The sequence below is a fragment of the Bacillus rossius genome, chromosome 3 (assembly GCF_032445375.1).
Source record: "Bacillus rossius redtenbacheri isolate Brsri chromosome 3, Brsri_v3, whole genome shotgun sequence".
Classification (NCBI taxonomy): domain Eukaryota; kingdom Metazoa; phylum Arthropoda; class Insecta; order Phasmatodea; family Bacillidae; genus Bacillus; species Bacillus rossius.
Window position 1 is genome coordinate 70,929,406 of NC_086332.1, and position 13,683 is coordinate 70,943,088.

A 13,683-nucleotide genomic window follows, 5' to 3' on the forward strand; every position below is an offset into this window, starting at 1 on the left:
ATTGAAAATTTTACAAAAATTCGCTGTGGCGGTGGAATCTCCTGTCCCTTAATTATTTTCCTTTAAGTAACCTAAAGCTTGAGGTTCGCTATTCGATAAGAGCTGAACTGCTGTTTTAACTTCTTGCCGGCCACTGCCTTTCACCTCTAAATGATGTTGTGTTAACTTAGGCGCTAATTTCAAATTGTGCACTGATTTCTCTAGCAGTTGCTCAACAAATATTGTATCTACTTCCCCGCCACTATTTGTAACAAATTCCTTATCTAAAATGTGATTTTTTGCCAACTTCAGTAGGTGCGGAACATCTGCAAATACAAAAATTTTTGTAATGCTGTCACTGGGGTTCGAGAAACTAGTATTTTTAGTATTAATTCCTAGCTGTTTCCATAGCGCTCTGTTTCCTCCACCCATGTCGCTTACTATTGCTACAACCGGGTTACCACATTCTTGTACTTTACGTATAATTTCTTTTAATATATGCTCGGACATGAACTGATTAATTTTCCCGCCGCAAAGACTTGAGCAAGCCACAGAGCAGCGAGGAAGTAGCCGCAGTCGCTCTGCGCTCCCTTTCCAGCTCGGCGGGAGACGATGTTTCCACGTGACGTCACGAGCCTGGCTTAGGGAGGGGGAAAGATGCGCGCGTCTTTACCTTCTCTCTTTCCTAATACCATGGTAAGGAGATAATATATATGTATAAACCAGTTATTTCGTCTAACCATGCAAGAAAATCATTTTACTATCATTTGACATCCAAAACATTGAAAACAAAATGTAAAGCGACATAAATGTGTTTAGCGTAAAACTTTAAACAAAAATAGTCTCTTAACATAGCAGCATGCTTTTGTAATTAATAATAATAATAATAATAATAATGATAATGATGATAATAATAATAATAATAATAATGTAGGATCTACTTTTGAAACTGCTGAATATGTGAAACAGTGCACAATTATTTTTCCTGATGTTAACTAAGTGTTATATGTGTTTGGATGATATATTGTTGAAAATCTGATGTCACTTTTGTAAAAGGTTTTTTTTTTCCAAACTAGCCTTGAAAAAAAAATTAATACATATAAAGTTCTAAGAAAAAAACAGCATGTAGTTTCACCCTGTTAAGTACAAACATTTAAACTCTTGAGGTAAAGCAACTTGTTCGACTTGGCTTGAGTTTATGAGTGTCTGTCCATCTCTAATACTTGGGAAACACTGGCATCTGCTCGTACCCTGATTCCAAGTTGAAGGAGAAAACCCTGGCATTGTTTATTTCTGGACATCCACACAACACAACATAAATAATCTAACTGCAAAATATTATTAAAATATTTATTGTAACACAAAAATAATTTTTTATCACAATGCATGTAAGTAAGTGCACATCTGGTCTAAATACATAGTACGAAAATAAAGCACAGTAAATCTGAAATAATCAAGAGGCACATGTACGGAATATTAACAACATTCTCAATTACTATCAACACAATTGACAATTTAAAATTGACAAGGAACTTGACATCATTACAGCACAGCAAGCGTTTCAAGGTGAAACACAAAGAAAATATACCCTTCATACATGCAACTTTAATGAACTCTGCTAAATGAATTTAAATGAACATTTTCTGTTTCATTGGCAAGCATTTACTGTCCTTATCCCTATTTATTATGACTGTACCTGGTTTTCATGATTTTGTTTTTGTTTCTGCTGTTTGTTCTATAGCCGTTTTCTCTGCTCATTTCTCTGTTTGGTTCCTAATCTGTGTCCTGTCAATTGTAAATAGCTAACTCATATCATTCAACAGAAAAGTTCATTTAAATTCATAGAGCAGTAATACATCACCATTTCCACTTAACATTAAGATACAATTTAATGAACTCATAACAGAAAGCTACAAAGCTACACGCTATAGCTAGGAGAAATCAAGCTCTACTGCAAAGAAAAACAACAGTTACAACCAACGCTCTTTAATTATGGTATTCTTCAGTTTGGTACATTCTCTAATCTGGCACAGATTGAGTCGCTTACATTCAAATTTTTGCGGGCGGATTCTTGTATTATAGTGGGTAACATATCACATTTGCACAATATTACAACTGTGTACATAGTGTACAACTAAGGAGTAACATATAATTAATTTTTAATATGTTCGTATTGTAAACTTATTTTTAAAACTATACAGACGTTCAAGCATTCGGCAAAATTGAAAATACAGAATGTCCACGGACCCAAACATGCCAGATTAAAGAGTTTATTACTGTATACAGCAGGCATGACTGTGAGAAAAACAAAAAGAATTAATGCATATCTAGGTGACATAGATCATGATACTGCAATAAGCACAAATCAATAAATCATAAATCATAAATCATATTGGTGGCATAAAACGAAAACTTAATGTATATTACTGTGTGGTTAGCAGTTTTCTTTATTTTAAATAGATTTATATTCATTAAACATATGTATTTTAATTGGTTACTAAAAATGATGACTATGATGACTTTTTTAAAACTTTTTTGTAATACATAAATTCCCATAGAAATTATATAACGGTAACTTAATGTTATTCAATTTTAAGTGAAACATTTTGAGTAACATGAGAAATCTCATGTTAGTACTACTTAGAAAGAGATATAAAGAAAATATATTTTCTACATATACCAGATATTGTACTTTTTCTGTCAAATTTCATAGAAAATGATTTATATCAGAAACAATATATATATTAAACACTTTCATATTTTAAACAAGGAATATTGCAGACCTGTGTAATTAGTTTTATTTTTATAAATGCTGATTATTTTATGAAAATATAATATAATATTCAACATAAAAGACTTTCAAATATATCCAATTGATATTTAAAAAAAACAAAAAAAAACAGATTTTAAGTGAGATATAAGCTGCATTTATAAAATATTTTGAGTAAACCTTTCCCTCACTTAGCACGACTAATTCGTTCCTAAACATGCTCGTGTTATTCAAAATCACGTATTCTGAAGCATTAGTTTCCATAAATAGCAAGGCTAATTTATTTAATGTGTTTAAAAATTGTGTAGGAAAATATCCTTTACGTAATATAAATGCATTGAATAACACTAAAATATAAATGTTTATCTTTATATGCCTCCCATCGCACTTTGTATGACAAATACGACACCGCATAATGGGAGATACGTGGTTATGTACTTTATCGTCAGTCGGCTGGCTGACTTGCCCACCCGGTGTGACCTTCAACTCACGTCGAGTACCTTTCCAAAATATCCTTTACTAACAGTGAAACTGATATTACTGTCCCGTTAATTAAATTTTTATTTTTCAAAAATTAAAGTGCTCATTCGTGTATCACTTTCTGGTTCACACCAATCCTGTCAGGCCAATGATTATTTTATTCATTGCAACATTCATTTTAACAACCTTTTCCGTTTTTCACGTGAATCATCTGTTCATTTCTGTTCCGGCATTTAATGTCAAATATATTTCCGCTAGTACAACCAACAGCATCAGACTTATATAAACTTTTGGTACGAGTCCTTATTTTGTACGATTGTGCGCACAGTTGACTTGCTTAAAACTAAAGTGCGACGAACATAAGCGTGGCCTTCATGACAATATGCGCCCGTAATACTTCTAGTTTTGTCTTAAATACTTGAACACGATGCATTGTGAGTGATCAAACACGTACAGCTGAATGGGCAGGCGTTGCATTTTTTTGAGTGAATTCCCTGCCACTAGCTAGATTGAGTTCACGGCCCGGTTTGTGGCCAGGCGACAACGGTACGGCACGGCTGCATACGCGCTGACGTAAAAACATTTGGTCCTTTACACTCCCTAGCCACAATTTAACTTGCCATGGCTGATGTTTGTACAACAGCCGATAGCGTAGTCAGACCTGCGTGCACAACTCTTCCCCCCTTGTTTGATTAATTGTATCCCACACAGCACATATGTTGTTTACAAAAGTTGAAGCAGATTTCGTGGCGTCGTGCTTGACTTTTTTTTTACCTGCTGAAATTTTGTGCTAACTGAAATTTAGAGACGTGCTATTCAAGTCTGGGGCAGAAAATTCACATCGTGCTAAATGAATCAGCGCAATCTGAAGATGTGCTAAGTGAGGGATAGATGTACATGAATGTCTAAAGCAATATTATTAATATAAAAATTTAGCAAGAATTAATTTTTTTAAGTACAATCTGTAATGTAAAATAAATTGATTTTCACAATCCTTTTGGTACTTATACTTGGTTACAAACTGCATAAATACCAAAACATATAACAATAAATAGCATTAATTGCATATTGCATATTAGTTAAAAAAAATTATTTTTGTAATATGAGATAACTTTGGTTTAAATTAATTTTTATTTAATGACATATCTTGCATTTTGGTGTTACATACTAACAATGCAGTATTTTTTTTGTTTCTATCCCAATTCACCAATAAATCATGTCCCAATTCATTATGTTTGAATACAGGATTAAGATACAATGAAAATTTAATGCACATGTATTATTGAAAAACTAAATTCACTACAATTTTTATAACAAAATGATTCATAAATTTTACCTCAATATCAAGGTGAGGACAACTTGAAATTACAAGAGCATAACTACTTTTCAACATAAGCATATATATATGTGTATATATATGTGTGTGTATATATATATATATATAAAGTACAACTACATTAAATATACCACAGTCAAAATTAAATAAAAATATAAAGAAGACACAGACAGAAATATTCAGTTTCAAATAAATGATGGTAAAACTTCAACTAACCTGACTACATAATTCAAATTATTTGCTATCAATAACCTCACAATGATGCTAAAAGATTATATATTTTAAGAAACTTTTTACAGGTTTCACTAGATTTAAAACTTAAATTTCATATTTTAAGGAATGTTGATGGATCCAGGGTATTTATTATCTACATTAACTAAGCCTTTACTGCTCAAATAGTATGTACATAACTGATGTACTGTTATTTGGTTATTATCAGTACGGCCAGTATGGAAGACCACACACAATGTGAACATCCAGTTCTTGAAAAAATTATGATTACAAATATTGTGTTAATATATTTAAGATCAGAGGCACCATTTTGTTTCCAATAATGTTTCATTTTAGGATGAATGTCTGGGCTAGCTACTCTATGAGTTTAAGCAACAATGTTTTGTGTGTTGTATGTTGTACAGATTTGTCGTATATTTTATCAGAAACAGGCAAGTTTGTATAAGAAAATAAAGATACAAATGCCATGCTAAGTTACAAGAAGCAGCAACAATGAATTCTGCTCAATAAATTTATAAAACACTAGCTGCAGTACCCGGCTTTGCCCGGGCTGAACACCGTGTGATATATTGTTTGCGAGTTACAGCAAAATGGATAGCGATATGTCCAGTGTGTTGAGCATTAAGAAATGACACATAGTTACTGTTTGTGTATCTGTGACCTATGATTTTCTGTTTACCCATGGCGATTGGTTGAAAGGTTTAGAAGTTGATGCGCTACAGCGCCATCTAGCGGCGAGTTACAAAAATATGGATAGCATAAAAACCTTCTTCATGATAAAAACACTTCGATGTGCCAACTTTCATGGCGATCGGGTCAAACGGTGTAAGAGTTTATCAACGTCATACATGCCAACATCTAATTATATATATTCTTATATTTCAAAATTTTGGGGCTTTCACTTTTGCGGAAAGTGGATGTTCAGGACCTCGAATGGTTTGAAACACTCCATCTCGAAAGAAATGATATTTGAAATTCCTGAAATTTTCGAGATTTTGGGGCTTTGTCCCCAGAGGGGGAGGGGTGATTTTGAGGACCCTGAATGGCAGGGAAACACTAAAAATCGAAAGAGAATGATTTTTGAAATTTTCTAAATTTTGGGGCTTTGACCCCTTAGAAGGGGGGAGGGGGTTATGTTGAGGACCCCGAATGGCTCGTAAACACTCCAAATCGAAAGAGAATAGGTTTTCGAAATTTTGGGAATTTTTTTTATTATTGGGTCTTTGACTCCTTGTGGGGGGAGGGTAGATTGAGGACCCCGAATGGCTCGGAAACACTCCAAATAGTAAAAAAGTATACTTAAATTTAAGAAATTTTTGAAATTTTTTGTAATTTTGGGGTTTTGCACTCCCCCCCCCCCCCCCTCAAAATTGGGCGAAGTCGACTTTGGGTAAACGTTCCACCATGCCCCAGACACTGTTAGCCAACAGCAGGGCATCTCTTAAACTACGTTAAAATTCTCTGACTTTTAAAAAAAGTGTCTAAATATTAATTTTTCATTTTAAAAGTCTTAATTTCTTCAATGTTGATTGTTACTACCTACAAAGAAAAGTCACATGCTGCTAAACTGCTCTTGTAACTATAAAACTAAAAAAAGTTTGCAACTTTTTATATTTGTATGGTTAGGTGTGTCTGCTTTTCTCAGGCATCCCTTTCGGAGGTTCAAGACACAAACTGTGCATGATAATAGGGCGGATAGTGGAAGAGAAAAAGAGAAAACAGGTGATAAAAAATAGTTTTAAGAGAATTGATTTGAACTTACTTTTAGAATGAACATCAAAAATGCTAAAATTCTCATGGTTTTAAAGTATTTCATTGTTATCGTGCAAACTTGTTATGTGTTGTCTGTGGCATTCTACTACATAAGTTGAATTTGTAAAATGTACAATAAATCCTGCAAAAGTACATAGGTAGACTTACTTGTTTGAAGTGTTGGGCACTTCTTTTTATTTTCTTTCCATGAATTAAATGATTGAAAATTGATAAATTCTATATTTAAAAAATTATTTTCATATATACATACATGAATTAAATTTTTTTAGTATATTGTTGTTGTTGTTGTTGTTGTTGTTGTTGTTGTTGTTGTTGTTGTTGTTGTTGAATTTTAGTATAATTGACCGCACAATTTAAAAATAAAATTTAAGAAAGTTTCAAGATTCTAACATACCAAAAATCTTTTTTGAACTGTAGATTTTTTTACTTATTATAATTTAACCTTAGTTCTATTTATGTTACTATGCAAAAAATGCCTACATTCTTCAACAACCAGTTTAAATCACTGACTTAATAATTGTACAATGGTTCGTAAAATAATAAACACAAACATTCAGAGCACAAACAATTATTACCTAATAGGCCTACGTACCTAATTTATGTTTATTTGCAACCTTTGCTTAAGGTTTGATAAGGTTTAAGTCTATCTTACTTTCCCTTCAAAGACAATAAACTGATTGATATTCTTGAAGATTTACCCCCCCCCCCCCCTCTTTTTTCTCAGACATACACTACCTACAAACTATATTAAATTATTACAGAAACCAGTCTCAAAGCATTCTCCTGATGATTGCCTTTCTCCATATGCTATGTTTTTCTGATTCTGGGCTCTGTTGTTTGGATGTGTGTATTACTAGACTCATATTTTTTTTTTACTTTGATACTGCAACCTGACATTAAAAAAATGGCCATAAAATTATTTTACTGCTATCACAAAACCTAAAATTTTCTATTGCAAACCTTAATGTGGAGCTATAACTTGTCAAAATATAAAATCATTAAATAAAGCAGAGAGTTTATACTCAACGTACAACCATTATTTTAATTTTCCGTTTGATAATCAATAATTTTGCTTATAAGTGTAAACTCTCAATTATCCAGACCTGGTTTATCAAGTTTTCAGGATATCCATGCTTAAATTTAGTTAAACTATCAGTCTGCTATATTCTGAAGCACTCCAGTGCACTTCTTCGCTTGGTTGTTTGGTATTTTGAACCATCCTGTAACTGTGTCAGAAATCTGTTTGGGCATACCTTACACCTGCTCAGCTGTCACAGTTGTCACACTTTAAGCACCAGGGGGATCTGTCTTGTTTGTTTCATGTAACACCCATGTGCCGCCCCGCAGTGATTACTGGATGTCATTCAGCTGGAGGAAAAGACACAGGAAAAATCTAAAAATAAACTAGCCAAAATTTCCCTCTTCAGCCTACGTGCCTATCACCTAGCAACATACCTGAACGCAACCTCCACGTGTCTATCACAACAGGTTTTCATGATGAAACTGTTCCCCAACAATATTGTTTTCACATGCTATTTATTTCCTACGCTATTAACTGCAACATTTCATGACTAGCACTGCAGCCACGACTTTGCAAGATGTGCACGGTATTGCAGCACTCATCTTTACGTATGGAAAATTTCCTGTGTTAAGCCTGTGAAAAGCACGCCACAAAGAATTGGTGTGTTGAAATGTGACTTGCATGTTCCTCTAGGCTGGCAAAAGTTTCTCGCTGACTGTAATGTGCGTGCTAGTTTTATGAAAGGTCAAGGAACTAAGAAGGAAGAATGAATTGCCACAGAGGGATAAAAAATTACAATGAAGGGGGGTGGGGGAGTGGGAAACTGCTTCCCCTCCCCCTCCTATAGTAGTAGAAGAAGGACCAGAAGGATCGCATAGCGACACAGTGTTTTTAACGTTCCAATAAGCTGAGACACAGTACACAAAGACTTCACTTGTGCTAATAGAATCCTACTCAAGACACATATATGGAGTGACCCAAATTTGAGGGCAGCCCTTACCGTGAAACGGATTATCTTACAATGTATTGCTATCAACTTCTCACACAAAAGCCATTTTTCTTATTTACAAGTCAATAATCAACACTTACCTTGCAATTACTGGAACAAATTTTTTTATTTAATACTTTCAAAGCTATAATACAAAATTTGAGTCTAAATTTTGCAACTTCAAAACCCCGTACTAAATTACTTGCAGTTCTTGTCGATCATAAAATAAATTTCGGGATCATATCTAAATTCTCTGATGCTCTTTGACTGATGAAATTCCCTGACATTTTCCTATTTATCCTGTAGGTGGACTCCCTGAACAGGATGTGGAAAGGTACACTTAATTTAGAATAATTTGTGTTGTTAAGTCACATGTGCAGGCATCTGTTATTAATATACCAATAACATTAACATTTTCCCACAATGAACAGTGTTCTTTGATTTGCAATCAAAAAAGTGTTTAACTAATTTGAAACAAAATTCAAATTTTTTATAATTAGAATAAATATACACACTGTTTAATACAAAATAACCCCACAATGCACTTGACTGATATATTTGAGAATATTATAGAAATGAAGTAAATATGAAGTACATATTATTTTAATATAAACATAAGCACATTTTATAACAAAATTAAAATATATTTCTGATTAGTTGGTTTCGAATCACCAAATACTGTTCATCAGGAAATTTCCAATTAAAAAAACTATGCCTTTAACCACACTGCCAATGAGATAGGTATAACAAAATATGTACTAGTTCTTATAACCACACGGCCATTGAGACACAACCAAATACGTATATTTTTTAGTGGTATATTTCAAATAACATTTTCCCGATTACCATAAAATTATTACAAGTAATTTAACCCATATAATTATGCCATGAACAATATGCTATAAATTAAATTTTGCAATTGTAACAAGCAAGATGACCAAAACCTGCAAAGAGTTTAAAATGTCTATCTACATTATTCCTTAAACTGTAAAGCCCATTTTATTTACACAGGATAGTGAAGGGCAAAAATAATTAAATTTTTAAAAAATGTCCTACAGGTGCATACGGACACTACCTGGAGGATCTTTGTGCCAAATTTAACTGCTGTAGGCATTTCCATTTCCAGACTACACGAACAACAGACAGCATACAAAATCTCTTTCTCATTTAATTAGATACTCATAATTACTGTAAAATCATTATCACAAAGATACATAAATCCTCCTCATTTACATGAAGTAACACATTTTAAAACAAATGAGCTCCAAACATAAAGAACCATTTTCCAAATCAAACCAACTGGAAATGAGTTGAATATACCACCTTAACAGCTAATGACAATTCAAAAGTCACAACATTTAACATTTCCTTTCTCTCTATTTTTCTAAAATTCCCTCCACTCTGGTACAAGTTTATCCAGAAAATGCAATTGCAATAAGCAATACTGATGGTGCTAATTTTACATCCTTTAACTCACCAATGATTTTTATTTATCATACTATAAACTTCAAAAAGTACTTTTCACTACAATAAAATAAAATGAGTATGTTAATGAAATATCTATTAACAATTACATTTAAAAACAACAGAAACAAAAAAAAAACTTAACAGTAACCTTTATTGCAAATATCACATACTAAAATTATATAAATTATGGTGTCTACCACAACAGGGTCCAGAAATTCCTGTTTTCCACCCGGTTTTCCTGATTATTTGTAAGGCTTAAGTTAGTCCCCTAGTAGCATATGCAAAGTTGAGCCTTATCCAGTCACCAAATGAAAACAAATACACTAATATCTCAACTTATTTAAGCTATCCCGTCTTACGTGAATCCGGAGTTACGCAATTTTTTGATCTTCTCGTCGATTCGTTCGTCCTTTGTTTCAACATCTCGCGACTCTCGATTCTCCACTTTGTTCACACTATTGTTCAACTTATGACATGTTCGTACATGTTTCACGCTGAGTCAATGTATAGCTACAAATTATTCTTTTAAGTTATTTATATTGTGTGTTCGTTATGTCTACGGAGACTTGATAGATTCTTCTATGTTTTTCATTAAACGAAGTCGAACCAATTCTTCTGCATCAAACAAGAAAAGAAAAACATTATCAAAAATTATGATGCAAAAATAAAAATTTCTGCTACAAAACAAGGTAAATAATATTAGCATACTACAAGGAAAGTTTGCGTGAGAAGAAAAAAATCTTTGATCTGTCAGATGACTTTGTTAGATTTTATGAAGCCTTCTATGCCAAAATGTCAGTTTCCTTTTTTTTTCACTTCAAAATAATATAATTTGTTGTATTATCTAATATTTGATTACACATTTTTTTCTAAATTATTGTTTCCTTTAGTTTTGAGTCCCAATTAAACATACATAATTTTTATGTATATATTTAAATGCACAATTGTACCCCAACTTACGTGAATTTGACTTACACAATTATCGCTTGGTCCAACCTATCAAAGTTTGTAGAGCAAATAAACATGTTTGATATGGCATAGCAGAAACTACGCTGCCACCATTGCTAATGATGTATCGTACCGCAGGATCCAAGGAATCGTCACGGACAGCAACGTATAGCTTTGCTTCTCAGAGGGTGAGATTATATGTAAGGAAAGAGAGTACAATTTGTCAATATGCAGCCTACTAAGATGTTTAATACAACAGACACCTGTATATTCTTTTAACATGTGTAATCCAAGTGATATCTATTATTTAAAATCAATGTTGCCACTAGAGTTAGGATGTACGTTGCGATGGTTCGAAAACATAAGATCCGTTATGTCAATCACGCACAAGCCACAAATAACATTGGTAATTTTCATAATGATTATTTGTATAACTGTACTTAGATTAATATCATAAACAAACAAATTGGAGCAACTTATTATCATCATTCATTTGTGATTTGATGTGTTGACCTCAAACAAACTGCCACCCAAACAATATAACTGTTGCAGAATTGATGTTTACTTTATTTAATTCCGGTAGTTACACAGTAAAATAATAAGTAAAACCCCGTTGTTATGACCCCTCATGGTTTATGGGAATAGGGTCGTAATAAACATTTTGGACTGACTGACTGACACACCTCCAAACCCTATATTTAAAAATATGCCATTTTTCACACAAAGTCCATGTTCAGTCATCTCTGGCACAAAATCAACAAGTTTTCAAAATCAAATATAAATTTATTTTAATAACAGACATCTTTCGAAAAAAAAAAAAAAAAAAAAAAGATAGCAAGGAAAGCATATTGGACCAACAACTGTCTCCAAACCAAGCATAAACATGGCGCAATGATTTTAGTTTATTAGACATGGGCCATAACTATATATCACTCCAGAGGGGTAAACCTCCACAGAATCACACTGAATGGTAGCCCCAGGCGCATCACTGCTTCCACATTGTGACATTGCATGGGGCCATTACAGATGCGTGCTGCTTGAACTACGCTGTAGCCTGCTTTCAGTTCAGCTCAGAACACACTTGGGTTAGCAGTTGGTAGTTTCACTCTGCTTTTACTGTTTGAATTCAACTTTGTAGCACTTTGTACTGGTTTTCAGTATGTCTGTGCCAATATCATTTTTTTTTAAATATCTAAACAATTAAAATACATGTCTCAAATTCAAATACTGTACTGAATTTAAATTACAAGCATTGGGGAATTTCCTTTCATAGCCATAATTGAAAAAATTCTTGTATGTAAATGATCTTGTACAATTGGAAAAAGATACATGTTAATGGTTATAAAAACTAAAACGTGACTACAAAAAAAGTATGCTACTGAATTTTCAGGGATTTTTATGTTTACAGTGATTGCAAATCGATTATTTTCTCCTGGTTTTTAACTTATAAAAATATTTCCAATTGCAGATAGTTACACTGGCTAAACTTAAGCCATTCTGCTAGTCACAGCACACATATTGAAATAAACACTACTAGTTATATTGTGTTCATTACTGTATTAAAACTTGAAACGTTTACATTGTTGTTGTACAAAAATACTCTTAACCTCAATATCAGTAATCACACTAAGACAATATGCAAAAGCTTCACCACATTTCAAACACAATCCAATATTCATTATTTTGAAGTCATTTTTGAAATTCATTAAATCTTATTACGAGCTATAATCTATGTCTAAAATTTCTGCTGTTGAGATGAGTGTGCCACTATCTGGAATTATCTAAGCTTCAAAACAAAATCACATGAGGTTTGAATACACCCGTCCCTAGAAGTAGAGCCATAATTCATTCCAGAAAAATAAGAGCTAATCAAAACAGTGCTAATCAAATATGTTTTTCATATGAAAGTATGTTAATCAAAATATTTTGTTTTCAAACTACTGAAGTACAGTAAAACCCTGTTAAGACGTTTTTCAAGGGACTGGATGATAAAAACTTATTAACACAGAAAACTTCTTAAAGGGGAAATAGTACGGATAAGTTGCTACATAAAAGAAATCATTAAAATGACATACTTAGGTTATGCGCTGTTTGTTCAGCTTTCTTTTTTTTAAAATTAGGCTATTTATGGATATTCCATTACCACAAATATTTGTAGTTGTTTAAAATCCTCACATTACACCTATCCCTCACTTAGCACGACTAATTCGTTCCTAAAAATGCCCGCGTTATTCAAAATCACGTATTCTGAAGCATTAGTTTCCATAAATAGCAAGGCTAATTTATTTTATATGTTCCAAAATTTTGTAGGAAAATATACTTTACATAAAATAAATGAGTTGAAAAACAATCAACTATAAATATGTATGTCAATCCATTTATCTTTATATGCCTCCCATCACACTTTGTATGACAAATACGACACCGCATAACGAGAAATACGTGGTTATGTACTTTATCGTCAGTTGGCTGGCTGACTTTTCCGCCCGCGCACACGTCGCGTACCTTTCCAAACCATCCTTTACTGACTGTGAAATTGATATTACTGACCGGATAATTACATTTTAATTTTTCAAAAAATTAAAGTTTTTATTCGCGTATCACCATCTGGTTAACACAAATCCTGTCAGGCCAATGATTATTTTTTCATTGCAACATTCATTTAAAAACCTTTTCCACGTGAATCATCT

General features: G+C 32.8%; 1 protein-coding gene across 7 annotated transcripts in view; it reads right to left on the reverse strand.

Moving 5' to 3' along the window:
- Nucleotides 1-4,681: 4,681 nt before the first annotated feature.
- The window catches only part of LOC134530877 (scaffold protein salvador), a 66,824-nt gene continuing 57,822 nt past the window's right edge, over nt 4,682-13,683 (reverse strand). For 3 of the 7 annotated variants that reach the window (XR_010074885.1, XR_010074884.1, XR_010074886.1), the window contains exons 12-13: nt 11,021-11,170; nt 10,180-10,660 (exon numbers count right to left, since the gene is read on the reverse strand). Coding sequence is in view for 3 of the 7 variants with exons in the window: in XM_063366145.1 (XP_063222215.1) it covers nt 11,093-11,170 (78 nt within the window). In the remaining 4 variants the exon portion in view is untranslated. The other 4 variants (XR_010074887.1, XM_063366147.1, XM_063366148.1 and 1 more) reach the window with 3 other exon arrangements.